The sequence below is a fragment of the Oncorhynchus gorbuscha genome, linkage group LG04 (genome assembly GCF_021184085.1).
Source record: "Oncorhynchus gorbuscha isolate QuinsamMale2020 ecotype Even-year linkage group LG04, OgorEven_v1.0, whole genome shotgun sequence".
In the NCBI taxonomy this organism is placed as follows: Eukaryota; Metazoa; Chordata; class Actinopteri; order Salmoniformes; family Salmonidae; genus Oncorhynchus; species Oncorhynchus gorbuscha.
Window position 1 is genome coordinate 54,827,106 of NC_060176.1, and position 26,088 is coordinate 54,853,193.

General features: G+C 47.0%; 2 protein-coding genes across 4 annotated transcripts in view; both read left to right on the forward strand.

Moving 5' to 3' along the window:
- LOC124034308 (tetratricopeptide repeat protein 28-like) overlaps nt 1–22,287 on the forward strand; it is a 52,446-nt gene extending 30,159 nt beyond the window's left edge. The window contains exons 6-20 of one of the 2 annotated variants that reach the window (XM_046347317.1): nt 2,320–2,449; nt 2,734–2,952; nt 4,499–4,658; nt 10,867–11,007; nt 14,466–14,610; nt 14,746–14,925; nt 15,154–15,683; nt 15,909–16,156; nt 16,328–16,452; nt 16,617–16,848; nt 17,583–17,659; nt 18,573–18,596; nt 19,451–19,580; nt 19,720–19,827; nt 19,937–22,287. In XM_046347317.1, the coding sequence (XP_046203273.1) occupies nt 2,320–2,449; nt 2,734–2,952; nt 4,499–4,658; nt 10,867–11,007; nt 14,466–14,610; nt 14,746–14,925; nt 15,154–15,683; nt 15,909–16,156; nt 16,328–16,452; nt 16,617–16,848; nt 17,583–17,659; nt 18,573–18,596; nt 19,451–19,580; nt 19,720–19,827; nt 19,937–21,546 (4,059 nt within the window). In that variant the 3' untranslated portion in view covers nt 21,547–22,287. The remainder of the gene's footprint in view (nt 1–2,319; nt 2,450–2,733; nt 2,953–4,498; nt 4,659–10,866; nt 11,008–14,465; nt 14,611–14,745; nt 14,926–15,153; nt 15,684–15,908; nt 16,157–16,327; nt 16,453–16,616; nt 16,849–17,582; nt 17,660–18,572; nt 18,597–19,450; nt 19,581–19,719; nt 19,828–19,936) is intronic. The other variant, XM_046347318.1, reaches the window with a different exon arrangement.
- A 708-nt stretch (nt 22,288–22,995) lies between these two features.
- The window catches only part of LOC124034309 (phosphatidylinositol transfer protein beta isoform-like), a 48,347-nt gene continuing 45,254 nt past the window's right edge, over nt 22,996–26,088 (forward strand). For both annotated transcript variants that reach the window (XM_046347320.1, XM_046347319.1), the window contains exon 1: nt 22,996–23,090. In XM_046347320.1, the coding sequence (XP_046203276.1) occupies nt 23,029–23,090 (62 nt within the window). In that variant the 5' untranslated portion in view covers nt 22,996–23,028. The remainder of the gene's footprint in view (nt 23,091–26,088) is intronic.

Below are 26,088 nucleotides of genomic sequence, written 5' to 3' on the forward strand. Positions count from 1 at the left end.
CCCATACCCCTCAGACTTAACAGTCAAACAGATGTTCGCCAAAGCAACACTATTTTGTCATTTCACACCCAAGTTCTTTCCCCAGGCAACTCCGTAATGTTTGGGATATTTCCTCCAGTCAGTGTAGCTGTCATGGTGGTGTGTTGTCCTGAAAGGAAAGGACACACTGTAGTTGTCCTCAGTGTGTAGGTTAGATGATTATTCATGAGGAAGCAGGGAGCGCTTTACTGCTGGTGGTAAAGCTATATGACCTTGGTAAATAGCCTGACCCACTTCAGGGCTGATTTACATAGCCAACTATGTCCCACTATGCAATATTACTGCATTTAATATTCATACAGCATCCGTACTGTTGGAATGAGATGACTTGACCTCATGTACGACCGTTTAAACCTAATTGTGTTTCAACACCCTCACTCTGATCCGCTGTGTCCTCTGTGACCTGCCCACGGTTCAGTCAGATTTGTGATGAATACATGGCTTCATATTGTCGCATGGGATTAATAGATGAATGTTGAGTGCAGTGTGGTGGGTTTGATGTTTTACTGCTCATAACTTCTATCAGAGAGGGTGAACGTAGCCCTGGGGAAAATACATGATGAGAGTCATTTTAGGCATCGTGATGGGGTCTACATGTGCAACTGTCAGTGTGAAAATGTCTGATAAAAGTTACGGTAATCATGGGTTATATTGCGTGCACAGTGTAAATGTCCTAGGCCCCTATCCTGATGTTGGCTTTACAGCATCGAGGCGGGACATTGCGAGCATAGCACTTTTGGGATTGTTTTCTTTTAATCTGTGAAGGGTGAGGTTGGCCCCGGGGGGGGAGGTGGTGTGAGAAATTACTTTTCATCTTAAAGGGATGTCTGTGTGCCCAAAAGATTGAGCTTGCTTTGCAGGAATCAGCCTGCAGCTCTATCAGCAGAATCAGACAGCCCGGACTGCTTCACAACCACACTCTGCTCTCCCAGTGCTCTCTCTTCCTCTCTCGCCTCTCGTCTGACATACTTTAGTGGCCTGGATAGCTTTAACCAACTCACCATACACACACACACACACACACACACACACACACAGACACACACATACACACACATATGCCTGATTCATCCCGATTCCATCCCTTCCATGTGCCAGTCCCAGGGCAGCAGCTATCTGAATGTTTGGTGTGCATAGTTCAATCTCACTTCTGGCCTCATACAGACTGGCTGTGGAGGTGGAACATTCTCAGTCTTCTTGAAGGCCTGCCAACAGAAGAGGAATAAGAAACCAATAACAACTCCCATGAATCAGCACTCCTGATTGGCTTGGCAGCACAGCCTCCGCCCACACTGTGTCTGCCCTCCCACCTTTGTCTCTCCCTCTTCTTCTCCCTCTCCAGCCTGATTGTTAGTGTCTGAGACTGAACAGACGAAAGACGTGGTGCATCTTTGAGATGAGACGGGAGGACAGCTGAGGTGAATATCAGAGCTGTGTCCATCAGGCCCAATATCACAGAACCGTGATTTGGACTGAGTTGCCTGATCTGAGTTGCCTGATTCAGCTACAGACTTCCAGGAGTCTGTTACAGACATTTGACGCGTCAATTCGTCCTAGAGCCGCCCATGACAGCCGCAGGCCTGTGCTATGGACAAAGGCTGAGGTAGAGTGCAGTTTGTGAAACCAAGAGACATCCCGAAACGGTTTAAGCTACAGACTATTATGACCCCACCGTGGAAAGGCTCTCACGAACACGTCCGAGGGGATTTGTTTTGCTCTACGACGCTCGCAGGACTCGTTAGAATGTAAGGGTTTTTCTTCAAAGGAGATCATGCAGAAATATTGCATTGTGATGGTTCCTGATCTTTACCTGAGCTTAATAAATTCACATAGTCACTGTCACAAACTCCACACAGTTGTCAATGACTAGTTTTCTGTACTTACTGTTCTTTTAAAAAATCAGGTTATTGTTTGGCACATCTCATTGTTCGAGTGACATTAAAAGTCAGAGTCAATAAAACTCATGAATGTAGTAACTGTTTATGTCAAATAATTTTGTCCTGAAAAGAAAAAAGCAGAGCACTTCAATGTGAGGCTAAATATGAGAGCTTGCCAAAGCAGATACTTGAAATTAGTGACCGGACTGATGTGCTGATTTGGCTTGGGACTGATCAGGTTAAGAGGGAGAGGGGTAGCAGTGTAGATATCAAACATCATTTACACCGATGGGGCTGCTGCCATCTAGTGGCGTCACTCTTCTACTGCAACTCTCTGAGAGCTCTACAGCCAACAGGGATATGGATGTATCTGATGTTTTTCTGTGTGTTATTTGTCTTACAGCTCTACCGAGCGTCTGCACTGTTTGAGACCATTCGTCACGAGGCCCAGCACAGCACAGACTACAAATTGTCTCTGTTTGACCTGCAGACGTCCTCCTATCAGGCACTCCAGAGGGTCCTCGTCAGCCTAGGTTCTCACACTTTACACTCTCTTTGTCCATTGCTCACCTCTCTTTTTGATTGCTCTTCTGCTCTATTTCCATCTTTATTTGTGTCTTCTGTAAAAAAAAAGTGGGTGTGGGTGTGTTTCACAACCGGCCGTGATTGGGAGTCCCATAGGGCGTCACACAATTGGCCCAGCGTCGTCTGGGTTAGGGTTTGGCTGCGGTAACTGACTTGCCTAGTTAAATAAAGATTCAATTAAAAAAAGAAACGGAAAAAATACAATATTGACCAATTACCTTCTTCCGGCCAGGCCACCATGACGAGGCGTTGGCGGTGGCAGAGCGGGGTCGGACACGAGCATTTGCTGACCTGCTGGTGGAGAGGCAGACAGGCCAGCAGGACTCAGACCCCTACACCCCAGTCACAGTGGAGCACATCCTGGACACGGTGAACAGCCAGAGGGCCCTGGTGCTCTACTTCTCCATGGCTGCTGGGTACCTGTACAGCTGGCTGCTGGCTCCAGGAGCAGGTAAGACCTGAGAGGGAGGCGGATGTCAACTAACTCAGTTCCTCCGTGTGCTGATACAATGAGCTATAAGGGTAAAGGGACTATAAATCTGTAGAAACTATTATGCCACATTATACGACACATTATACAGACACAAAACACACACATACACACTCACTCAAACAGTGAATTTCATCATGATTGTGCTTTGTTTAGCTGAGAGTCCTGGAAGGCATGGCTTGTGTTCAGAGGCGGGCGAGGGTAAGAAAGCCCTCTTTAACAGGCGGCAGCGCCACCTGCCACTCCACTGCTGGCAGTGCCACCCCGCCTGGCCTCTCACCCCCCAGGGCACCTGCCAATGAACCATGGTAACCGAGAGTGACAAAGCCAAAGAGCACTTGCACAATCAACATCCGCACAAACAAGTCAACAGGGAAACACACACACACATACTCCTGTGCGTACACACACAATCTCACACGAACAAGCTTTGTGTATTAGTTTGTGCTGTCCTTAGTATTGAGTAGCCTCTATTTCTCTTTCTCTCTCTCCCTCTCTTTAATATTGAGTAGCCTCTCTTTCTCTCTCTCTCTCTCCCTCTTGCTCTCTTTAGTTTTTAGTAGTGAGACTATATAGCCTCTCTCTCTCTCTCTCTCTCTCTCTCTCTCTCTCTCTCTCTCTCTCTCTCTCTCTCTCTCTCTCTCTCTCTCTCTCTCTCTCTCTCTCTCTCTCTCTCTCTCTCTCTCTCTCTCTCTCTCACACACACACACACACACACCAAAGATAATAGAGGAGGCTGTGAAGCCCAGTCACTGCTCTGGCCTGACTGACAGCTCTTCCTGCCATGGAGACTGCTAGTCCTTGCTTCTCTTTTAGCCCTACTCAACAAAGTGGGAATGAAAGCTGGGTGTCTGACCCCTCCCTAACAGAAGTCATATAGATGGGTGTAATACTGCAGAGGGGAATGAAAGGTTGAAAGAGCTGCCTTTTGCCTGAGGCTAAGAGAGGCTACCAGTCCTATAATTAGCCTTCTGCTCTGTCCCAGTCTTTCCCGGGCATATTCACTTGTATACTGCTGGCATACACACTGAACAGGGTCTGGGTAAAATAACCCTTAGTCAGTAAAGGGACTCCTCTAATCATTTAACTGGTGAGCAGCCTGCCTGCCAACTCACAGATCTGAACACATTCAAAGCCAAACTCAACCCCCACACTCAGTATCTACCACCACCACTGCTGTGGTAGTTCCCCCCTCCTCCCTCCCTTCTCCCCCAACATCTCAGCTCCCATGGCACGGAGCAGATGGCACAGCCACTCTTATATTTTATTGAACATTATTTGTTTTATTAATTTTGCTCTGCAGATGTGCAGATCGTACGTGTAGCGTAACTTGGTCTCTTATTGTTAACATGTTTGTTGGGCTCTTTTAAAGTGAAGTCAACTAAACAGTTTTTATTACACTTTCATTGTAGTGTAATAGGTCCAACAGTGCTGTGTGCATCATGACGTAATGTGATGTGACCAATATGTTGAGCTTGTTCTCCTTTTCTCATTCTCTCTCTCTCAGGCATCCTGAAGTTCCATGAGGTGTACTTGGGAGAGGGCGTGCCAGAGGGCGGGCCAGACCTCCATGAGGGTGGGGGAGGGGGTGTGGCCAGCGGCTCATCTTTGGAGCAGCACATTGCCAGTGCTCGGGAGGTCCTGGGAGTAGAGTCCTACTACAGCAGGTAACATACACACTCACACACACACACTCACACAAACACTCACTCACTCACTCACTCACTCACTCACTCACTCACACACACACACTCAGAGCCCAGATTAAATATACCATTCTATAGGGTGGAGACAGGCTGATGCTCATAGAAGAGTGTGCTGTTCTGTATGCTGTCTCAGGGAGTCATTGTGCCCCCGTGGGGGGTGTGATGACATGATTAATGGAGTGAGATACAGGGGGAAATGGATGGAGTGAGATTTAGGGGGAAATGGATGGAGTGAGATACAGGGGGACATGGATGGAGTGAGATACAGGGGGAAATGGATGGAGTGGGATACAGGGGGACAATTGGATGGATGAAGTGAGATACAGGGGGAAATGGATGGAAATTGATGGGATACAGGGGGAAATGGATGAAGTGAGATACAGGGGGAAATGGATGGAGTGGGATACAGGGGGAAATGGATGGAGTGAGATATGGGGGAAATTGATGGAGTGAGATACAGGGGGAAATGGATGGAGTGAGATTTAGGGGGAAATTAATAAAATTTTTATATTTTTTATTTGACCTTTATTTAGGCAAGTCAGTTAAGAACAAATTCTTATTTTCAATGACAGCCTAGGAACAGTGGGTTAACTGCCTGTTCAGGGGCAGAACGACAGATTTGTACCTTGTCAGCTCGGCGGTTTGAACTTGCAACCTTCCGATTACTAGTCCAACGCTCTAACCACTAGGCTACCCTGCCGCCCCATGGAGTGAGATACAGGGGGACATGGATGGAGTGAGATACAGGGGGAAATGGATGGAGTGAGATACAGGGGGGCATAAATTGAGTCAGATACAGGGGGAAATGGATGGAGTGAGATACAGGGGGAAATGGATGGAGTGAGATACAGGGGGAAATGGATGGAGTGAGATACAGGGGGAAATGGATGGAGTGAGATACAGGGGGGCATAAATTGAGTCAGATACAGGGGGAAATGGATGGAGTGAGATACAGGGGGAAATGGATGGAGTGAGATACAGGGGGAAATGGATGGAGTGAGATACAGGGGGAAATGGATGGAGTGAGATACAGGGGGAATGATTGGAGTGAGATACAGGGGAAATGGATGGAGTGAGATACAGGGGAAATGGATGGAGTGAGATATGGGGGAAATTGATGGAGTGAGATACAGGGGAAATGGAGGCAGTGAGATACAGGGGGAAAATGATGGAGTGAGATACAGGGGAAATGGATGGAGTCAGATACAGGGGGAAATGGATGGATTGAGATACAGGGGGAAATGGATGGAGTGAGATACAGGGGGAAATGGATGGAGTGAGATACAGGGGGAAATGGATGGAGTGAGATACAGGGGGAAATTGGAGTGAGATATAGGGGGAAATAGATGAGTGAGATATGGGGAAATTGATGGAGTGAGATACAGGGGAAATGGATGGAGTGAGATTCAGGGGGAAATGGATGGAGTGAAATACAGGGGGAAATGGATGGAGTGAGATTCAGGGGGAAATGGATGGAGTGAGATTCAGGGGGAAATGGATGGAGTGAGATACAGGGGGACATGGATGGATGAGATACAGGGGGCCATAAATTGAGAGATACAGGGGGAAATGGATGGAGTGAGATACAGGGGGACATGGATGGAGTGAGATACAGGGGGCCATAAATTGAGTGAGATACAGGGGGAAATGGATGGAGTGAGATACAGGGGGAAATGGATGGAGTGAGATACAGGGGGAAATGGATGGAGTGAGATACAGGGGGAAATGGATGGAGTGAGATTCAGGGGAAATGGATGGAGTGAGATTCAGGGGGAAATGGATGGAGTGAAATACAGGGGGAAATGGATGGAGTGAGATTCAGGGGGAAATGGATGGAGTGAGATACAGGGGGACATGGATGGAGTGAGATACAGGGGGACATGGATGGAGTGAGATACAGGGGGCCATAAATTGAGGAGATACAGGGGAAATGGATGGAGTGAGATACAGGGGGACATGGATGGAGTGAGATACAGGGGGCCATAAATTGAGTGAGATACAGGGGGAAATGGATGGAGTTAGTTACAGAGGGAAATGGATGGAGTTTGTTACAGAGGGAAATGGATGGAGTGAGATACAGGGGGACATGGATGGAGTGAGATACAGGGGGAAATGGATGGAGTGAGATACAGGGGCCATAAATTGAGTGAGATACAGGGGGAAATGGATGGAGTGAGATACAGGGGGACATGGATGGAGTGAGATACAGGGGGCCATAAATTGAGTGAGATACAGGGGGAAATGGATGGAGTTTGTTACAGAGGGAAATGGATGGAGTTTGTTACAGGGGGACATGGATGGAGTGAGATACAGGGGGACATGGATGGAGTGAGATACAAGGGGTCCATAAATTGAGTGAGATACAGGGGGAAATGGATGGAGTGAGATACAGGGGGACATGGATGGAGTGAGATACAGGGGGCCATAAATTGAGTGAGATACAGGGGGAAATGGATGGAGTTAGTTACAGAGGGAAATGGATGGAGTTAGTTACAGAGGGAAATGGATGGAGTTAGTTACAGAGGGAAATGGATGGAGTTATTTACAGAGGGAAATGGATGGAGTTTGTTACAGAAGGAAATGGATGGAGTTAGTTTCAGATGGAAATGGATGGAGTTTGTTACAGAGGGAAATGGATGGAGTTAGTTTCAGATGGAAATGGATGGAGTTTGTTACAGAGAACAATGGATGGAGTTAGTTACAGAAGGAAATGGATGGAGTTAGTTTCAGATGGAAATGGATGGAGTGAGATACAGGGGGCCATAAATTGAGTGAGATACAGGGGGAAATGGATGGAGTGAGATACAGGGGGAAATGGAGGGAGTGAGATACAGGGGGCCATAAATTGAGTGAGATACAGGGGGAAATGGATGGAGTGAGATACAGGGGGAAATGGAGGGAGTGAGATACAGGGGGCCATAAATTGAGTGAGATACAGGGGAAATGGATGGAGTGAGATACAGGGGGAAATGGATGGAGTGAGATACAGGGGGAAATGGATGGAGTGAGATACAGGGGGAAATGGATGGAGTGAGATTCAGGGGGAAATGGATGGAGTGAAATACAGGGGAAATGGATGGAGTGAGATACAGGGGGAAATGGAGGGAGTGAAATGATAGATACAGGGGGCCATAAATTGAGTGAGATACAGGGGGAAATGGATGGAGTGAGATACAGGGGGAAATGGATGGAGTGAGATACAGGGGGAAATGGATGGAGTGAGATACAGGGGCCATAAATTGAGTGAGATACAGGGGGAAATGGATGGAGTGAGATACAGGGGGAAATGGATGGAGTTTGTTACAGGGGGACATGGATGGAGTGAGATACAGGGGGAAATGGATGGAGTGAGATACAGGGGGCCATAAATTGAGTGAGATACAGGGGGAAATGGATGGAGTGAGATACAGGGGGACATGGATGGAGTGAGATACAGGGGGCCATAAATTGAGTGAGATACAGGGGGAAATGGATGGAGTTAGTTACAGAGGGAAATGGATGGAGTTAGTTACAGAGGGAAATGGATGGAGTTATTTACAGAGGGAAATGGATGGAGTTTGTTACAGAAGGAAATGGATGGAGTTAGTTTCAGATGGAAATGGATGGAGTTTGTTACAGAGGGAAATGGATGGAGTTAGTTTCAGATGGAAATGGATGGAGTTTGTTACAGAGGGAAATGGATGGAGTTAGTTACAGAAGGAAATGGATGGAGTTAGTTTCAGATGGAAATGGATGGAGTTTGTTACAGAGGGAAAAGGATGGAGTGAGATACAGAGGGAAATGGATGGAGTGAGATACAGAGGGAAATTGATGGAGTTAGTTACAGAGGGAAATGGATGGAGTGAGATACAGAAGGAAATGGATGGAGTGAGATACAGAGGGAAATGGATGGAGTGAGATACAGAGGGAAATGGATGGAGTGAGATACAGAGGTAAATGGATGGAGTTTGTTACAGAGGGAAATGGATGGAGTGAGATACAGAAGGAAATGGATGGAGTGAGATACAGAAGGAAATGGATGGAGTGAGATACAGAGGGAAATGGATGGAGTGAGATACAGAGGGAAATGGATGGAGTGAGATACAGGGGGACATGGATGGAGTGAGATACAGAGGGAAATGGATGGAGTGAGATACAGAGGGAAATGGATGGAGTGAGATACAGAGGGAAATGGATGGAGTGAGATACAGGGGGACATGGATGGAGTGAGATACAGAAGGAAATGGATGGAGTGAGATACAGAAGGAAATGGATGGAGTGAGATACAGAGGGAAATGGATGGAGTGAGATACAGAGGGAAATGGATGGAGTGAGATACAGAGGGAAATGGATGGAGTGAGATACAGAGGGAAATGGATGGAGTTTGTTACAGAGGGAAATGGATGGAGTGAGATACAGAGGGACATGGATGGAGTGAGATACAGAGGGACATGGATGGAGTGAGATACAGAGGGATGGGAGGAGACTTGTTAGACTGTGTAGAATGTGAAGTGACTTTGAAAAAAGAACAGTTAATGACAAATTAATTAATTGAGCAATCAAACTGCAGGTTTACTTCAGGCGACTATTCGTGTCATTGAACTTCCACTCAAATGTTCCCTATCATTAACCTACATTTTGCATGAGGGCACATGTTTCGCAAATGAAGAATTAGCCCATAGTGGACAGCCTGTGTGCCCCCTGCCAACCTCCACCCCCACAGGCCTGCCATGCCCTCCTGCCCCATTACTGAGTCATTTACCGCTCCAATGGGAAGCAGCACACATGCCACTACGCCTGGCTGGCCACAATATGGCACCACTTACCGCCCCATTCACTCTCCACAGAGGATAAAGAGAGGGATACAGAGAATGGGAGGGGAGTGTGAGGGGAAGATAGCAGGAGGGAGAGAGAAAAGGGCAGCGTCCATATTTGGGAAGACTTGTGTCTCCTCATTCTTCATCAATAAATCCAGTCAACCATAGAGTATCTTTCCCCACTTCCCATCTCCCGATACCGTCTGACCTGAACAGTATGTACCTCTCCCACCTGCTAACACGGGTGTGAGTGCAGCCGCTCTGTGTTAGACAGATGTGGACAGAGAGGGACCTCATGGGAAGGGATCTCAGAGAAAGGCTACGGCAAATATATGGATTACTGGAGAGAGAAATGAGAGAGAAAGAGAGATGGTGTCAGGATTTGGCCAGGGTTGTTCCGGTTTTTGGTCACTAGATGCCCCCATTGTGCCTTTTGACCTTTTGTTTTCCCTTGATCCCCATTATTATTTGCACCTGTGCCTCGTTTCCCCTGATTGTATTTAAACCCTTTGTTTTCCTCTGTTCTTTGCTCTGTGTTTGTATGTTAGCACCCAGCCCTAGTACTCTGAGAACTCTTGTTGTTCCCGGTGGAATTCTGTTTTTTGTTCTTGTTTGTTTGTTTTTTTAGTATCTTTTGAGGCTTTTTGTGCTTTACCTTCCACCTTGTGGATTTACCTTTTTTGTCTTGGAGGATTACTTTTGTTCTTGTAGGATTCCTTTTGAGGTTGTGGAGTTACATGTTTTCCTGAAGAACTTCACTTTTTACTTCATTAAATACACCGTCTCAAGTACTGCTGTGTCTGCCTCATCTTCTGGGTTCTGCCGACTATTCGTGGCTCAGTTGGTTAAGTGACTGTTTCTCACTCCGGAGACCTGGGTTCGTAACCAGGTCCTGACAGATGGAGAGATTTTAGATGAGAGCAACAGTTCCCATGGTTAAACTTGGTACCGTTGTGAGCAGTGAGCTGACAGAGGAAGATGGAGGGGAGTTTCGATGAGATGTGGGGGTAAAAGAGGGGGGCAGGGATGGATTGATGGATAGATAGAGAGGTGTGTATGGGGAGGGGAGGAGGGGTGTAGATACAGAGTGGGTAGAGGATGGAGGAGGGGTGTAGATACAGAGTGGGTAGAGGATGGAAGAACAGAACAGACTCCCTGCTAGGTGCTGGCTCGATCAGCATTAGCAGCATATGAAAAAGGATTTCATTCTGCTTCCCGTTAGGACCCTTCCTGGACCACGCCTGGGAAACTGGACGGGTGTGTGTGTGTGAATAAGAGTGTGCGTGTGCATGCAGTCTGTATGTCTAATGGTATAACCCCCTCTCTACCTCTCTCTCTCTCTCTCTCTCTCTCTCTCTCTCTCTCTCTCTCAGGGGTTGTTCCAGCAGTGAGACAGAGAGTGAGGCAGGGGACCTGTTGGACCAGCAGTTTGAGGAGCTCAACAACAAACTCAACTCTGTGACTGACCCCACAGGCTTCCTCCGCATGGTGTCCAGAAACAACCTCTTCAACAGGTGAGACAGACACTGTGTGAGACACTGGCCTCCAGTTAACCTTTATTGTTCATCTCCAATTCCACACATTTCCATAATAAGAAAGCTATCTGATGAGGGAGAGGATCTGGCTTGGTAGGGGAATTAATTTGAATAATTTGCTTTCTGGGAAAATAGTGTTTTCTCATTTATTTAGCCATCGCAGAGGCATGTGAATCCTCTTTATTAAACTGGCTGAGTAGGGCAGAGCTAGAAAAGCCTGTATCAGCTCTCTGCCTTCATTAGACTATTAGGAGTGTGTGTTTATGTGTGTGCCCATGAACTGTATGCAAGTGTGTCTATCTGTTTTTGGAGCCCAGTAATTGTGTGCGTGTGATTTAATGATGGTATATACACTTGACTGAGTGTGTCTGTGTTAGTATCACTTTGTCATTCAGTGCATGTGTTTACACTGTACTGATTGTGTGTGTGTGTGTGTTTTTAAGCATGCGTGTGTGTGTGTGTTTAAGCATGCGTGTGTGTGTGTGTTTAAGCATGCGTGTGTGTGTGTGTTTAAGCATGCGTGTGTGTGTGTGTGTGTGTGTTTAAGCATGCGTGTGTGTGTGTGTGTGTGTGTGTGTGTGTGTGTGTGTGTGTGTGTGTGTGTGTGTGTGTGTGTGTGTGTGTGTGTGTGTGTGTGTGTGTGTGTGTGTGTGTGTGTGTGTGTGTGTGTGTGTGTGTGTGTGTGTGTGTTTAAGCATGCGTGTGTGTGTGTGTGTGTGTTTAAGCATGCGTGTGTGTGTGTGTGTGTGTTTAAGCATGCGTGTGTGTGTGTGTGTGTGTGTGTGTTGTGTTTAAGCATGTGTGTGTGTGTGTGTGTGTGTGTTTAAGCATGCGTGTGTGTGTGTGTTTTAAGCATGTGTGCGTGTGTGTGTTTAAGCATGCGTGCGTGTGTGTGTGTGTTTAAGCATGCGTGTGTGTGTGTGTGTGTGTTTAAGCATGTGTGTGTGTGTGTGTGTTTAAATGCATGTGTGTGTGTGTGTGTTTAAGCATGCGTGCGTGTGTGTGTGTTTAAGCGTGTGTGTGTGTGTGTGTGTGTGTGTGTCTGGGTCGTGTTTCTCTGTCCTCGTCTCCAGTTGAGCTCCTCTTTGATGAGAGGGTAATTCCAGCTGTAATTGAGTCTCCATGCTCATTAAGCCTCTTTAATGGGTTGCCAGTAATAATCCGCTCATTATTTTGGGCCCCAAAAATATCTGAATCATGAAGCCCCTTGTGCTTAAGAGCCACTCGTCAATCTCACTAAAGCAGAGGAAAATGAATAAAGGCTCATTGTCATTTCAAGTCATACATTTTGGGGTTTTGATATTTATGATAAAATGTGGCTTTCAAGGTCTCTCCTATTTTATTCCTCATCAACATGGCCCTTCGCTGTCTGAGGTGAAGACTGATGACGTGAGAGAGCAACATTATTACCTCAATGACTTTAAATTCAGAGAATAGATTTTATTAGAAGAAAAAAAAACATTACAAAAAAATATTATGTCAACAATGGAATGAAGAACAAGGTAAAAGACAGGGATTTGGAGCGTGAAGATATGATTGTATAGTTTGTGCCAAGGTGTCTAAATTTCTGACATTATCTTTGACCTCATCAATCTTTAGAGAGAGCTACTGAAGTGAATATATATATATATATATATACAGTATATACAGGAGCTAGCTAATTTGATAGGTTAAAAGTCACCTCATCTTTAATCTTGGAAACCCAGAATTAAAATATTGCGTAATTGTACAAATGATCAGTGATCAAATGAACAAAGTTCCTCTTTAGTTGTCAGTTATGTTACATCTGTCCACGAGAGACTACCTAATCTGTAATCTCACTTTCTAAGCACTAACAGAGCTCTTCTCTCAGATGTTCCTAGGCATTGTATAAAGGTTAAGGAGAACTCTATTGAAAAGCTCGGTAAACGTATAAACACACAGACAGGAAGGTCAGGATAGCCTCTCTAGGTGTCTGTCGGCTTTGTTTGGTGCAATAGAATTTAGATGATTGAATCAACTGAGTTGGATCCTAGTGAAGAGTTGGCAGTGGACATATCCACCTTTGTCCAACTGTCTCTTCCTGTCTGTCTCTCTTATTGACATGCATTCCATTCAACCTGCACCCAGAGAAAAGTGCCACTGAACATACCCTTGACCTCCTAGCCTTCTGCTTCTAGCCTTTTCTTCTCACTATTTCCCTTCCTCTTGGTCAAACCTTCTCTCTTTTTTATCCCTCTGCACCTTTTCTTCACTTGACCCCCATTTCCTCTCACACTCCTCCTGTTAGGCAAACAAAGCCTATTGGCTTTCCCTCGGTGGCCTGTTCCAGGGCCTTGGAGAGAGAGACTGGAGCGTGCTAGGGGGCTGGAGGAGAGCCAGTTGCTTGGGGCCACCAGGAGGGCAGGATAGAGGGGGTCGCGGGGGGGGGGACTGGCTGTTACAGCAGATGGATAGCAGTAGCAGTGTGAGCTGTTGAGCTTGGGCCTGGCTGTGTGTAAACAAAGTGGAAGGCTTATAGGTCCACGGCGGCCATTACCACAGCTCTCAGCTCAGCGTGGCAGTGGCACACAGCTCACCTCGCCTGAGCAGGGAGCCATCACTCTCTCTTCATCACACAGCTCACCTCGCCTGAGCAGGGAGCCATCACTCTCTCTTCATCACACAGCTCACCTCGCCTGAGCAGGGAGCCATCACTCTCTCTTCATCACACAGCTCACCACGCCTGAGCAGGGAGCCATCACTCTCTCTTCATCACACAGCTCACCTCGCCTGAGCAGGGAGCCATCACTCTCTCTTCATCACACAGTTCACCTCACCTGAGCAGGGAGGTGTCACTTTCCCTCCCTCTCCTGCAGTGAGTCTATCACGCTCACTCCCCTCCACAGTGCTACAGAGCCACATCGCCATCTAGTGGACATGTATATTGTCTCAAATGCACAAATTATTATTATTGTTGTCTCAGAACAGAAAATATAACTGTGCATTCTTCCATTGAGACTTAGAAGGGGATCTGAAGGGGATCTGAAGGGGATCTGAAGTGGACTCTCTAGTCCAGGTCTGAGAGAGCATTATGAAGGGCAGAAACAGGAAGAGAGACAGGACATCAGGAGTCAATGTGCTGGGTAGTATCACTCCCCCCGTGCCATACAGTGTTGTGCCATTAATACATTGCCCAAAGGAACTGCTGCTGTGGCTGACTCTGCTGCATCTCACCAGGGGGGACGGACTTCTGATGCAGCACTCTGCGGCAGGCTGGCTGGCTCTAGGCACAGTTCCTCAACTGGAAAGACCATTACCAGTACTGTGTGTGTGTGTGCGCGCGTGTGCCTGGTTAGCTGCCTAACACCGCTATGCCGTATGTGCCAGTGTGAATAGCCGTAATGACCAATTCTCTATTCAAACAGTTTAGAGTGCTGCTCTTTATGAAATGAGCACTGTGTTTGTGTGTTTTGCAGGAGCTGCCAGAGTATGACCAGCCTGTTCAGTAACACAATGTCCCCAGCCAAAGATGGCTGCTCCTCTCTGCCCCGCCGACCAAGCAGCCTCAGCAAACCTCCTCTCCGTGCCCTCTACGACCTGCTCATCGCACCCATGGAAGGGGTGAGCATATGTGCCCATGACCCATTTGCATGTGGCGTGTGTGTATTTTAAAGGAGAGGGGGGACAGAGAAAGAGAGAGAGGTAGTGTTTATACTATAGTAATTATAATATCAATACTAATCTCTCCCTGTCCAGGGCCTGATGCATTCCAGTGGTCCCGTGGGCAGACACAGACAGCTGGTGTTGGTGTTGGAGGGGGAGTTGTACCTCATCCCCTTCGCCCTGCTGAAGGGCAGCTCCTCTAATGAGTACCTGTATGAACGCTTCAGCCTCATCGCTGTGCCCTCCATCCGGGGCATGGGGACCATCTCCAAGGTCAACATCCTAGTCAAATGACACAATCGCTTTTATTTGAATGACATACCTTCTTTAGTTGCTGTTAGTAACACTCTCAAGCTCCTGTTACATTCTTTCATTGACATCATCGGCCTCTCTCAATGTGTCCTCAGAGTCATTCTATCATTGACATCATCGGCCTCTCTCAATGTGTCCTCAGAGTCATTCTATCATTGACATCATCGGCCTCTCTCAATGTGTCCTCAGAGTCATTCTCGGCGGGCGGGGCCAGCTTCCTGCGGGGGCGTGTCCATGGCGGCGGTGGTGGGGAACCCTCGTCTGCCGTCGTCTGTGATGGACCGCTGGCTGTGGGGGCCCATGCCCTCTGCCGAGGAGGAGGCCCTCATGGTGTCTGAGCTGCTGGGCTGCCAGCCCCTGGCTGGATCCTCTGCCACCAAGGAGAGGGTGATGAGTGCCCTCACCCAGGCCGAGTGTGCCCACTTCGCTACCCACATCTCATGGAAGCTGGCCGCCTTGGTGCTCACACCCAACCCAGAGAGTATACCCGGCGGGGCGGGGACTGGAGGGAGAGGGGCAGGGGGAGGGAGGAGAGGCAGCGGAGGCAGGGGCAGGAAGGGCTCGTTTGGGAGCAGCTACACCATCCCAGAGAGCCTGCACCTGCAGGATGATGGGAGCGACGCAGAGAGTATCTGTGACAGCCCTCCCCTGCAGGAGTTCCTGCTCACCGCTGCTGATATACTGGACCTGAGGCTGCCTGTCAAACTGGTGGTGCTGGGGTGAGTGGGCCAGGAGATGGGCGGCTTGCCTAATATGGGAAACCTATTAGTTCAAGTGAGGCTGGAGAGGGGGGAAACCTGGTTCTATTGCAAAATGTCCACTGTCTGTTATCCACTGATAGTTACTTAGTTATGCTGTGGTCGACAGAGCAGTAGTCTAGTATTTGTGATAGAGGTTTACATAACCATGTGTTGGTGGTGTATGTGTGTATATCTTCTCTACAGGTCATACCAGGAGTCCAGCAGTAAGGTGACAGCAGACGGTGTGGTAGGTCTGACCAGGGCCTTCCTGGCTGCTGGGGCCCAGTGTGTCCTGGTGTCTCTGTGGCCTGTTCCTGTTTCAGCCTCCAAAGTGTTCGTCCATGCCTTTTACACCGCTCTGCTCAACGGGACCAAGGCCAGCGCTGCCCTCGCAGACGCCATGAAGACTGTCCAGAGCAGCAAGCAGTACTCCCACCCCTCCAACTGGGCAGGTTAGAGACATTCTACTTCCAGAAACTCAGATTGACTTGGTTTGTCACCTCCAACTGAGTAGATCCCAGTTCACCTATACTCCCAAGTGTGTCAGAAGTACTTTGGACTCTCACCGTCTGTATCTCTCTCTTCCTCTCTTTCCTATTGATCTTGTGGGTGTGTTTGTCCAGGTTACATGCTGATTGGTAATGATGTCAAGCTTAACAGCCCCTCGTCCCTGATTGGCCAGGCTCTAGCAGAGATCCTACAGTATCCAGAGAGAGCACGGGATGCTCTGCGAGTCTTACTGCACCTGGTGAGGGTCAAACACATACATACATGAACACACACACACACACACACACACACACACACACACACACACACACACACACACACACACACACACACACACACACACACACACACACACACACACACACACACACACTCTACTCTAAATCCCCCTGTCCCCACCAGGTGGAGAAGTCTCTCCAGAGGATTCAGAACGGCCAGCGTAACTCCATGTACACGTCCCAGCAGAGTGTGGAGAACAAGGTGGGGGGTGTCCCAGGCTGGCATGCCCTGCTGACCGCTGTGGGCTTCCGCCTGGACTCGGCTGGCACCGGCATCCCTGCTGCTGTCTTCTTCCCCATAGCAGACCCTGGAGACAGGCTGCAGCAGTGTAGCACCACCCTGCAGTCAATACTTGGTAGGCACTGAGCCTTGGCAGGAGGACATGGAACTTTAGGTAGTACAGTAAGATGGAGAACAGCTCCATGAAAAGAACCAAGCCTACATCTCTCAGAATGTTATGTGTGTATGCTGAACCAGTATCTGTGTGTGAAAGACCTCTCTATGCCACAAAGCTCCGATTCAAACTCCCATTCACCAGCTGTCAAAATACCTTAGTTTATCACCAAATATGGAGTTTTGTTGAGCAACTATCTTCATTTATGGGCAGCATGTACTTCCAGAAAAATTTCTAAATAAAATGTACAAGCAACTGAAACAAACTCCTATTTTGCACCTCCAATGTAAATCACTCAGGTCTACAGCAGCTGAATACATTGTTGTTGCCGAATAGGAGTTTTTTCAGATGCTTGTAAAACAGACCTTTTTTGAAGTACATACCGGCCGTTACGGGAGTAAATGAAGATAGTTGCTCAACAAAACTCCATATTTGATGATAAACTAATGTATTTTGCATGAAAGGGAATGGGAGTTTAATGTAAGCTTTCTGGATGTTAGAGAGGTCTCTAATGCAGAGATACTGGTTCAGTGTAGGCCTACTATTGAATATCAAACGTTACAATACTGCTTATCAAGCAGTTCTTTACCAACACACAGATAGTATAACCTGTTTATCCTCTTCTACTGAACGTAGGGTATATTAAATGCAGCTTGTAGGAATAAGGAACCATCTGCTTTGATTGTGTCTCCCAGGTCTACCGCCCCCAGCTCTCCAAGCCCTGTGTAAACTCATCACCGCCTCTGAGGCAGGCGAGCAGCTCATCAACCGGGTAGGCCCCAGCATCACAGCACCACAGCATCACAGCACCACAGCACCACAGCACCACAGCATCACAGCACCACAGAATCACAGCACCACAGCATCACAGCATCACAGCACCACAGCATCACAGCACCACATCATCACAGCACCACATCATCACAGCACCACAGCATCACAGCACCACAGCACCACATCATCACAGCACCACAGCACCACATCATCACAGCACCACAACATCACAGCATCACAGCACCACAGCGCTACTGCTCACCAGTGGAGTGTAGTATTTAACTCCAAAGAGGTAGATAGCCATTGTGTATTATGGAGGAAATCATCAGAACCACTGGGAACTTACTTAACCACTTGGACCATGAAGGCTGAAGGCAGAACAAAGCATCATTATATAATCAGTTAACCTTGTTGCATGGGTTAGTTAGACCGTGACGCACCGGCCGCCTGCAAACCCCGCTCTTTAATCTGCATGCTGCAACCCAGCAGCCCCAGTAGGATCTCAACCACTGCCACCTCTGAGTCTGAGTTGTCTTCATCACGATGCCAGAGAGTTAACCCTGTCACTCTCACTGAGGGTTACCCATGTCTGCATTAAAAAAGAAAGGGATTTGAGGTTTTGTTTCCACATTGGTGGTGACCATAACATTTGAAACACTCCAAGCATGTATGATACATGAGGTATTCCTGACATCACACTGCATAGGCAACTATGTATGGTGATTCAATGGTTTTGTGTAGTATGTGTGTAACGACACACTACCCAACAGTGGTGTTTTTCTGTTTCCCTGTGTGCCCTTGGTGTCCCCATTGGACCTGGTCTCCTCTGCTCTTTGTGAATGGCCTGTATGCATGCAACTAAAAGCATATTCTCTCTCTCCTGCCCCTGTCTCTAAACCTGCGTTCTGAAGGCTGTTAAAAATATGGTGGGAATGGTAAGTGTGCTGTGACATCCCCTCTCCTTTTCAATGCTGCTTTCAACCACATAACACCACCCTCTTGCATCAGCTGTTTCATTGAGCAGTAGGTCAGCTGCATGTGAAGTTGAAGCACTCTGTTCTTTTAGCACATTCTCATATCACATGCTGGTCCCGTTACTGAGGTACAACCTCGAGGAGACCCCAGTTTAACGCGTGCTGCAGCAGGGACAACAATCCACTGCTGGACTCTGCAGTATTATGAATGTTCAAGGTCACACTGATGTTTATGGGCCGGTAGTCAGAGGGATGCAAAAAAACAAACAGACCATGAATAGAAAAGAAAAGGTTAAGAAGGGTGTTAATGAACAAAGGTGTCTCTGTTCTAGGATGAATAATCCCTAAACAGTGAGGGTGTGTGTGGCCTGGAGAGCACAGGTGGTTCCCTCCTAATCTAAACCACCCTGAGCCACTGATCCATGCCCCACAGTAAAGGCACTGTCGTCCTGCTAGGCTAAAGAGCCAAATCCTCTGCGAACAAGGATCAACTCCACACAGGGTCAAAGGGCAGATAATATAATAATAATAATAATAATAATATAAGAGTTACTAAGCGTGCCAGAAACTACATTTCCCCTGCCACAACAAAGATGGGCGTGGTGGAAGTCATTTTAGGACACTGGTGTATGGAGGAAAACAGTTGGCTTGAGCACAACCATCACACATTTGTCAGTTTTGTTCTACTTCATTGCTTTAAAAAAGTATATCCACAACTCGGGTCCTTAAAAATGGTATGAACCAGTTAAAGGTATATTTAGCTTCCTTTATTACTGTCTGAACTCCTGTATTTCCATCCTCCTCTGTCCCTCCAGCTCCACCAGGTGCTGGTCCAGCTGCAGACAGGGGAGAAGGAGCAGGACTTCTCTCTGCTGCCCATCCAGGTGTCCATCAGTGTGCAGCTCTGGAGACTGCCAGGGTGCCATGAATTCCTGGCTGCACTAGGTGAGATATTGATATCAATAAAATCAATATCCAACCGAATATAACTTCCTAATTTGTCAGTAGTAGGAGTAGAGTGAAACACAACAAGACAGCTGTATGTGTGCTAGGTTGGTAGAGTAACTGTCCTGTGTGTGTACAGGGTTCGACTTGTGTGAGGTGGGGCAGGAGGAGGTGGTACTGAAGACGGGGAAGCAAGCCAACCGCCGCACCATGCACTTTGCCCTCCAGTCCCTACTGGCACTATTTGGTAAGTATCGTATTTATAGATACGCGGTGATTAAAGTTGATTGATACATGATAGGTTAATGTATACTCTTACAATTTTGTCCCGCTCTTTCCCTTCCTCTCTATCCCAGACTCCACAGAGCTGCCAAAGCGTCTCAGCCTGGACAGCTCGTCCTCCCTGGAGTCCCTGGCCTCGGCCCAGTCTGTCTCCAACCCCCTACCGCTGGGCTACCCCAACCCACCATTCTCCCCACCCTGCCTGGACAATCTGGCCTCAGATGCCATCTCCGTCTACAGCCTGAGCTCCGTGGCCTCCACCATGAGCTTTGCATCCAAGTCAGAGTGTGACTTCCTGGGCCATCGACAGCGTGGTGGGGCCACAGCACACTTCTCTGCCCACAAACACCCACACGTTCCCCGCAGTCGCTCCTCTCCTCATGGGGCGGCTGCAGCAGTAGGAGGGGGCCGGGGAGATGACGAGGAGTATGAAGGCTTCTCCATCATCAGCAGTGAGCCTCTGGGAAGCCACTGTGACTCCCTGCCTCTACCTCTGGGTCATGGTCAGCGCCACCTCCACCGCGGGGGCAGGGGTGTTGTTGGGGGGTCCAGCTCAGGCACTGGGCGGGGTTACCAGGTGTCTGTGTCATCACGAGGCAGTGTCAGCACCCCCACCTCCCCTGTCAAGACCAGCCTGGTTCCTAGCTCCAACTCTCCCTTCCAGAAGGTGCCGGGCAAGGTGAGCAGCTCAGACACAGGTGAGTCGGACCAGTCCAGCACTGAGACAGACAGCACCGTCAAATCCCAGGAAGAGAAGACTGTCCCTCTGGATCCCCAAGAGCTGGCCCAGAAGATCCTGGAGGAGACCCAAAGCCACCTGCGGGCAGTGGGGAGTCTACAGCGGGCTGGGGTTGAGGGGGCTGTAGCTGGAGCCACAGCCCGGAGCTCTGCCTTCCGCTCCTCAGAGACCAGCGCCTTCAGCCGTCCCAGTAGCAGCGCCAGTGTCCGCGCCCAGTCCTCACCACGACCCAAACCTCCATCCCGCTCTTCCTCTCTGCAGAAGATCAGCTCTGGTTACAACAGCCCTGCAGCCTCGGAGACCTCCCTAAAGGATAGCAGTCACCCCTCCCCCACCCTGGACAGCCACGCCCAGTTCAAGCTAAAATACCCTAGCTCCCCCTATAGTGGGCACATCTCCCGCTCTCCCAGTAACGTGTCCCCCAGTTCTGGCCACCAGTCCCCAGCTGGCAGTGCCCCATCTCCAGCTCTCTCCTACTCCTCCACGGGCTCTGCCTGCTCCAGTCCTGCCGATGCCCCAGACCTGGACCGCCTCAGACGGGGAGTAATTGATGAGAAGGTTGTGGCCATCCACAACCTGAAGACATTCTGGGCCAATGCAGCAGCCCAGCAACAACAACAACATCTGGGTCCAGTCCGTGCTCTCCGTGGCGCCCCAGGATCCCTGGTCTCTGCCAAGAGAGATGTGCTGAGCCTTCTGAACCTCTCCCCACGACACTGCTCCCCCAGCGACGCCCAAGACAGCCTGGAGCTGCGGGAGCTGGGGCTGCACTCGCTGGACAGGGGCAGCAAGAGCCCCTCCAACGGACACAACCCCAGAAAGATGGCCCCCTCGCCCACTATTTCCACTAGCAGCAGCCCTGGTGCTCGCTCAATCAGACTACCTGCTGGCAATGGATACAAGTTCCTCTCCCCTGGCAGGTTTTTCCCCTCCTCCAAATGCTGAGACACTTTAAAATGGTCCTATTGCCGGTATTTTGCTATCCTGTGTACTGGGGGAGTAGGGCATTTTCCGGAGGGCCACTCGAACTTGATTGACAATGAAAAGGATTTGATCAGCCAATGAGAGTGATGCCTCAGAGGCTCATGAATGCTTAGAGAGTGTCTTGTCGTTGTGCCCATAACACTGTAAATGGCAATGAGAAAGACTCAAAGACCTGATACTGTGTTTGTGTGTATGTGTGTGTCAGGTAGACTTCAATGCCAATCGGTATTTCCTCCCCAAAAATGTGTATTAGTGTGGGCCAAGATGAAACCGCTCCAACTGGTCTCCTCCATTCTATTTTTGTTTAAATCGAATGATTATTGTTATTATTATTTGTTATTATTATTATTATTAATATTATTATTATTATTTTGTAAATTAAATCCAGTGTTTCACAATCAGTACTAAGCGTTTTTATATTATTAAAAAAGTGAACAACTGTTCCATGTAAAGATGGATAAAGTAAAAAAAAAAAAGCTGTAATATTTTTTATTGAAATGGAAATGGGCTTTTTGCCTGATTTCTTTGTGAATTGAGTGTCTGCTCTGAAGCATGGATTCTCTTACTATTCAATGTTAAGTACCATGTATGACTTTTTAGCCCATGACTTTTTTTTAAATTAAACATGGAAACTTCATGACAACCATCTCTGTCATTTATCAGTATAACTGTTTCAATAAAAATCATGTTTGCTTTCTTGTATTTTTGCCTCATTTTATTGCCATAAAGATTTAGAATGCTGATGAAAAGGCTGTATCTCTGCATTAATGAATGAGGGTGGGAAAATCTTGTGGCCACAATTATACACTGTTCACTGTAGTCCGTGCAATGACACCTGGGCTTTGCCCCATATTCACAATGTGTTTCAGAGTAGGTGTGCTGATCTACCATCAGGTCCTCCCTCTCCATGTAATCTTATTCATTAAGATCTAAAAACCAAAACTGATCCTAAATTGGCACTGCTACTCTGAGACGCTTTCCTGTTCTCTTTTAAATCTGATTTATGGGACACACTGTGTAATCACACAGTTCATGTAGAACTAATCTTACCTGTCTACATGCCTACTACAAATAAAGATAAAAAGATTACCATAGGGAAGTCAACCACAGGTGATCATTTACATACAGAGATACAATAAGTTTGTGTGGTCAAATTAACTCTTTAATCTAAAAGACGTGTGTGCTCTCTAAATAGGAAGAAGAAGAAGACATTGATTTGTTGTCTAAACCTGGGTCAATTTTATGGTTGTGGTTGAATAGTTTGTGTTATCAATGAAAAACAGACAGGGGCACATATGAAAGATACTTTTCACTAGTAAATATTGACCTACATTTTTGTAATGACAGAAGTTCACCCCCCTGTGAGACCCACTTAAAGAAGCATCGCCACTCACCAATCACAGACGGTAAGGGGCGGAATAAGAGAGTTGTTCATAAAGGCACATGACATCAGCGGTAATACGTAGCCACAGCCAAAAAAATACGATGGTTCTCATCAAGGAATAGTAAGTAATATCTTTCCATATTGTATTGATATTACTTTAATGTGTGCGATAATATACCATATTTTCGAGTACTTCGATTCTTCAGTTGCAATTAAAACTTTGCAGATATGTTTCAGAACGCATGTGTTTGTTAGGTGGGAATTGTTCCAACTTGTTTCAGGGTTGGCCTACCGGTGAGTGGGATGACAGCGAGTCAGCAGATGCTAGCCGACGTATCTGGAGAGCAAACTACTACAATATGGAACATATATATCCATTATCTAGTGTCGAGAGGGTAAACTTTTTGGCGAACAATGTAAGATATGTAGTTTGAACGGTTTTTGTAACTTGCTGTCGTTAACTTGGTAGCTAGCTAGCTAGCTAGCTAGCTAACTAACGTTAGTTAGCGGAAGGGAGGGCTGCTGCCTACCCAAGAGGCAGTGCACCAGTGACTCTCGGTGCTGTTTAAGATTAGGGAGTATGGCCTTATTTCTATTGCAGCATATTTGATAACTGTCAATCATATTCCATTTACCCAGCTCAATGTAACCTTCGAAAGATTTAACCTACTACATGATACTCGAATGTTCCCTATATCCATTACATGAGGTTGTTACAACTTAACCTACAAAGGAAATTGTATAAAGCAGTTGCACAGGTCGAGAGGCAAGTTGGAGTAATCAAGGGGAACCACAGTAACACATTCAATAATGCCCTACACACTTACCTGCATCTAGCTGATCTAGGGTGTAATCATTAGTCCAAACAGTTACAAATACTTTCTATTGGACAAATTCAGGTAAGTTTATCACTGTTCTGTTTGCTTCAGTTTAAGAAGTTAACAAAATCATTGGAATGAACACATCCCTGATCACCCAGGCACAGAGTTCACTTTCATAGCAGCCACATACAAACCGCTTCATCCCTTTGCTCATTGTATAATTCCTTCTCGTATCTATGCGCTCTCAATTTTTCCCCTCGCTTGTGGACTTCAGTGCACAACACAACAGCTGTCTGTGAGCAGGTGAAAAAAAACATTCAAAGCCAAACCTTTATACTATAACCGCTACAGACAGCCTACATCGTTGTCACCATATTAGCTAACGACATAGCTACTAGAACTAACGCGTTAGTAAACCTGTTACTATCACGCTGTACAGCAGGGAGTGTCAAACTCATTCTATGGAGGGCTTAGTGTTTTGGGTTTTTCCTTTCGATTAAGACCTGGACAACCAGGTGAGGGGAGTTCCTTACTAATTAGTGACCTTATTTCATCAATCGAATACAGTGGAGGGACGAAAACCTGCAGACACTCAGCCCTCCAGTGGCAATAAATGAATGAAACCAAAAGCTTACCTTGACTTGGAAGAATTCCAGTGTTGCATAGCCTTAGCCAGCTAGTGAACATAAATAGCATTCCTCTGTTTGAGTGGGCTAAATTATCTAGCTGCATTAGCTAGCTAAGTGAAAGTTAAAAAATAAAAAATATCTATAATATATCTCTCTCTGCTGCTTAAGAAATTAATTTGTTCAAAACTGTTCAACTATTGTCTTTCTTTTTTGAGTCAACTATTAACTACATTTTATGCAGTGCTATCTAGCTGTAGCTTATGCTTTCAGTGCTATCTAGCTGTAGCTTATGCTTGCAGTACTAGATTCATTCTCTCCTTTGATTGGGTGGACAACATGTCAGTTCATGCTGCAGGAGCTCTGGGTTGGAAGACGTTGTCAAAATTACTGTTTAAGTATGAAAGGGGGTGAGAACCATGAACCTCCTAGGTTTTGTATTGAAGTCTATGTACCCAGAGGAGGATGGAAAGTAGCAGTCCTCCGGCTACACCATGGTGCTACCCCAGAGAGTGCGGTTGAGGCTACTGTATACCTTCATTGGAAAACAGTCTGTTTTAATCAGGTATTTGGTGACCTGTGAATATATTTAGTTTTTATCTAAAGGCTAACTTAAAAATAATTCAACTTTTTAATTAGGATGGTCCTCTCCTTCCTGCAGTGCACGTGGATGGTAGCCACATTAAATGTGTCCCGCATAGACGAGGCACCCTTTCTAGGCAGTACATAACGTCCACTCCACTCTCTGTAAAACACTACTATCTTGTTAAACACTAATTCCCAGGTGTTTTTGTTTAGACAGGCGTGCCAACTTTGTAAACTTTGAGATGACACCTGATGAAGTCTTCCTGGCAGGCTGGTGATTCATGAACTTTGACCATACTGCTGACCAAGGAAAAATCTGCTTGTCAGAGAAATGACGAGTGCATCAGACACTCTGCACTGTCAAGTGGGGTGTTGATGGTTCCCAGTCTCAACAACCAGTAGGTCTAACCCAGTCTGATTCAGGAAGATGATTATTTAACTTAAAGGGATCCATTGCAGCTATGCCCTGCCTCTTATGAAGGCCTAATAAACTAGTAATGGGCTGCTTAGGCTATCACTATGACTTGAACATAAAAACTAGGCTTATATCTAGGCTTTTTTGTCAGTGGTTTAGGGATGTCCCCGACATAAAAAACAACATATTGGTCGACCCAAGAGTTGTCTGTAATATTGAGTTGCCCTCAGAACAGCCTCAATTGTCATGGCATGGACTCTACAAGGTGTCAAAAGCGTTCCACAGGGATTCTGGTCAATGTTGACTCCAAATGCTTCCCACAGTTGTCAGGTTGACTGGATGTCCTTTGGGTGGTGGACCATTCTTTATACACACAGGAAACTGTTGCGTGTGAAACTCAGCAGCGTTGCAGTTCTTGACACAACTGGTGTGCCTGGTACCTACTACCATACCCCATTCAACGGCACCTGAATATTTAGTCTTTCCTATTAATCCTCTGAATGGCACATACACAATCCATGTCTCAAGGCTTAACATTCTTCTTTAACCTTTATCCTCCCCTTCATCTACACTGATTTGAAATGCATTTAACAAGTGACATCAATAAGGGATAATAGCTTTCACATGGTCAGTCTATGATATGGAAAGAGCGGTGTATGTGTATTAAAGTAT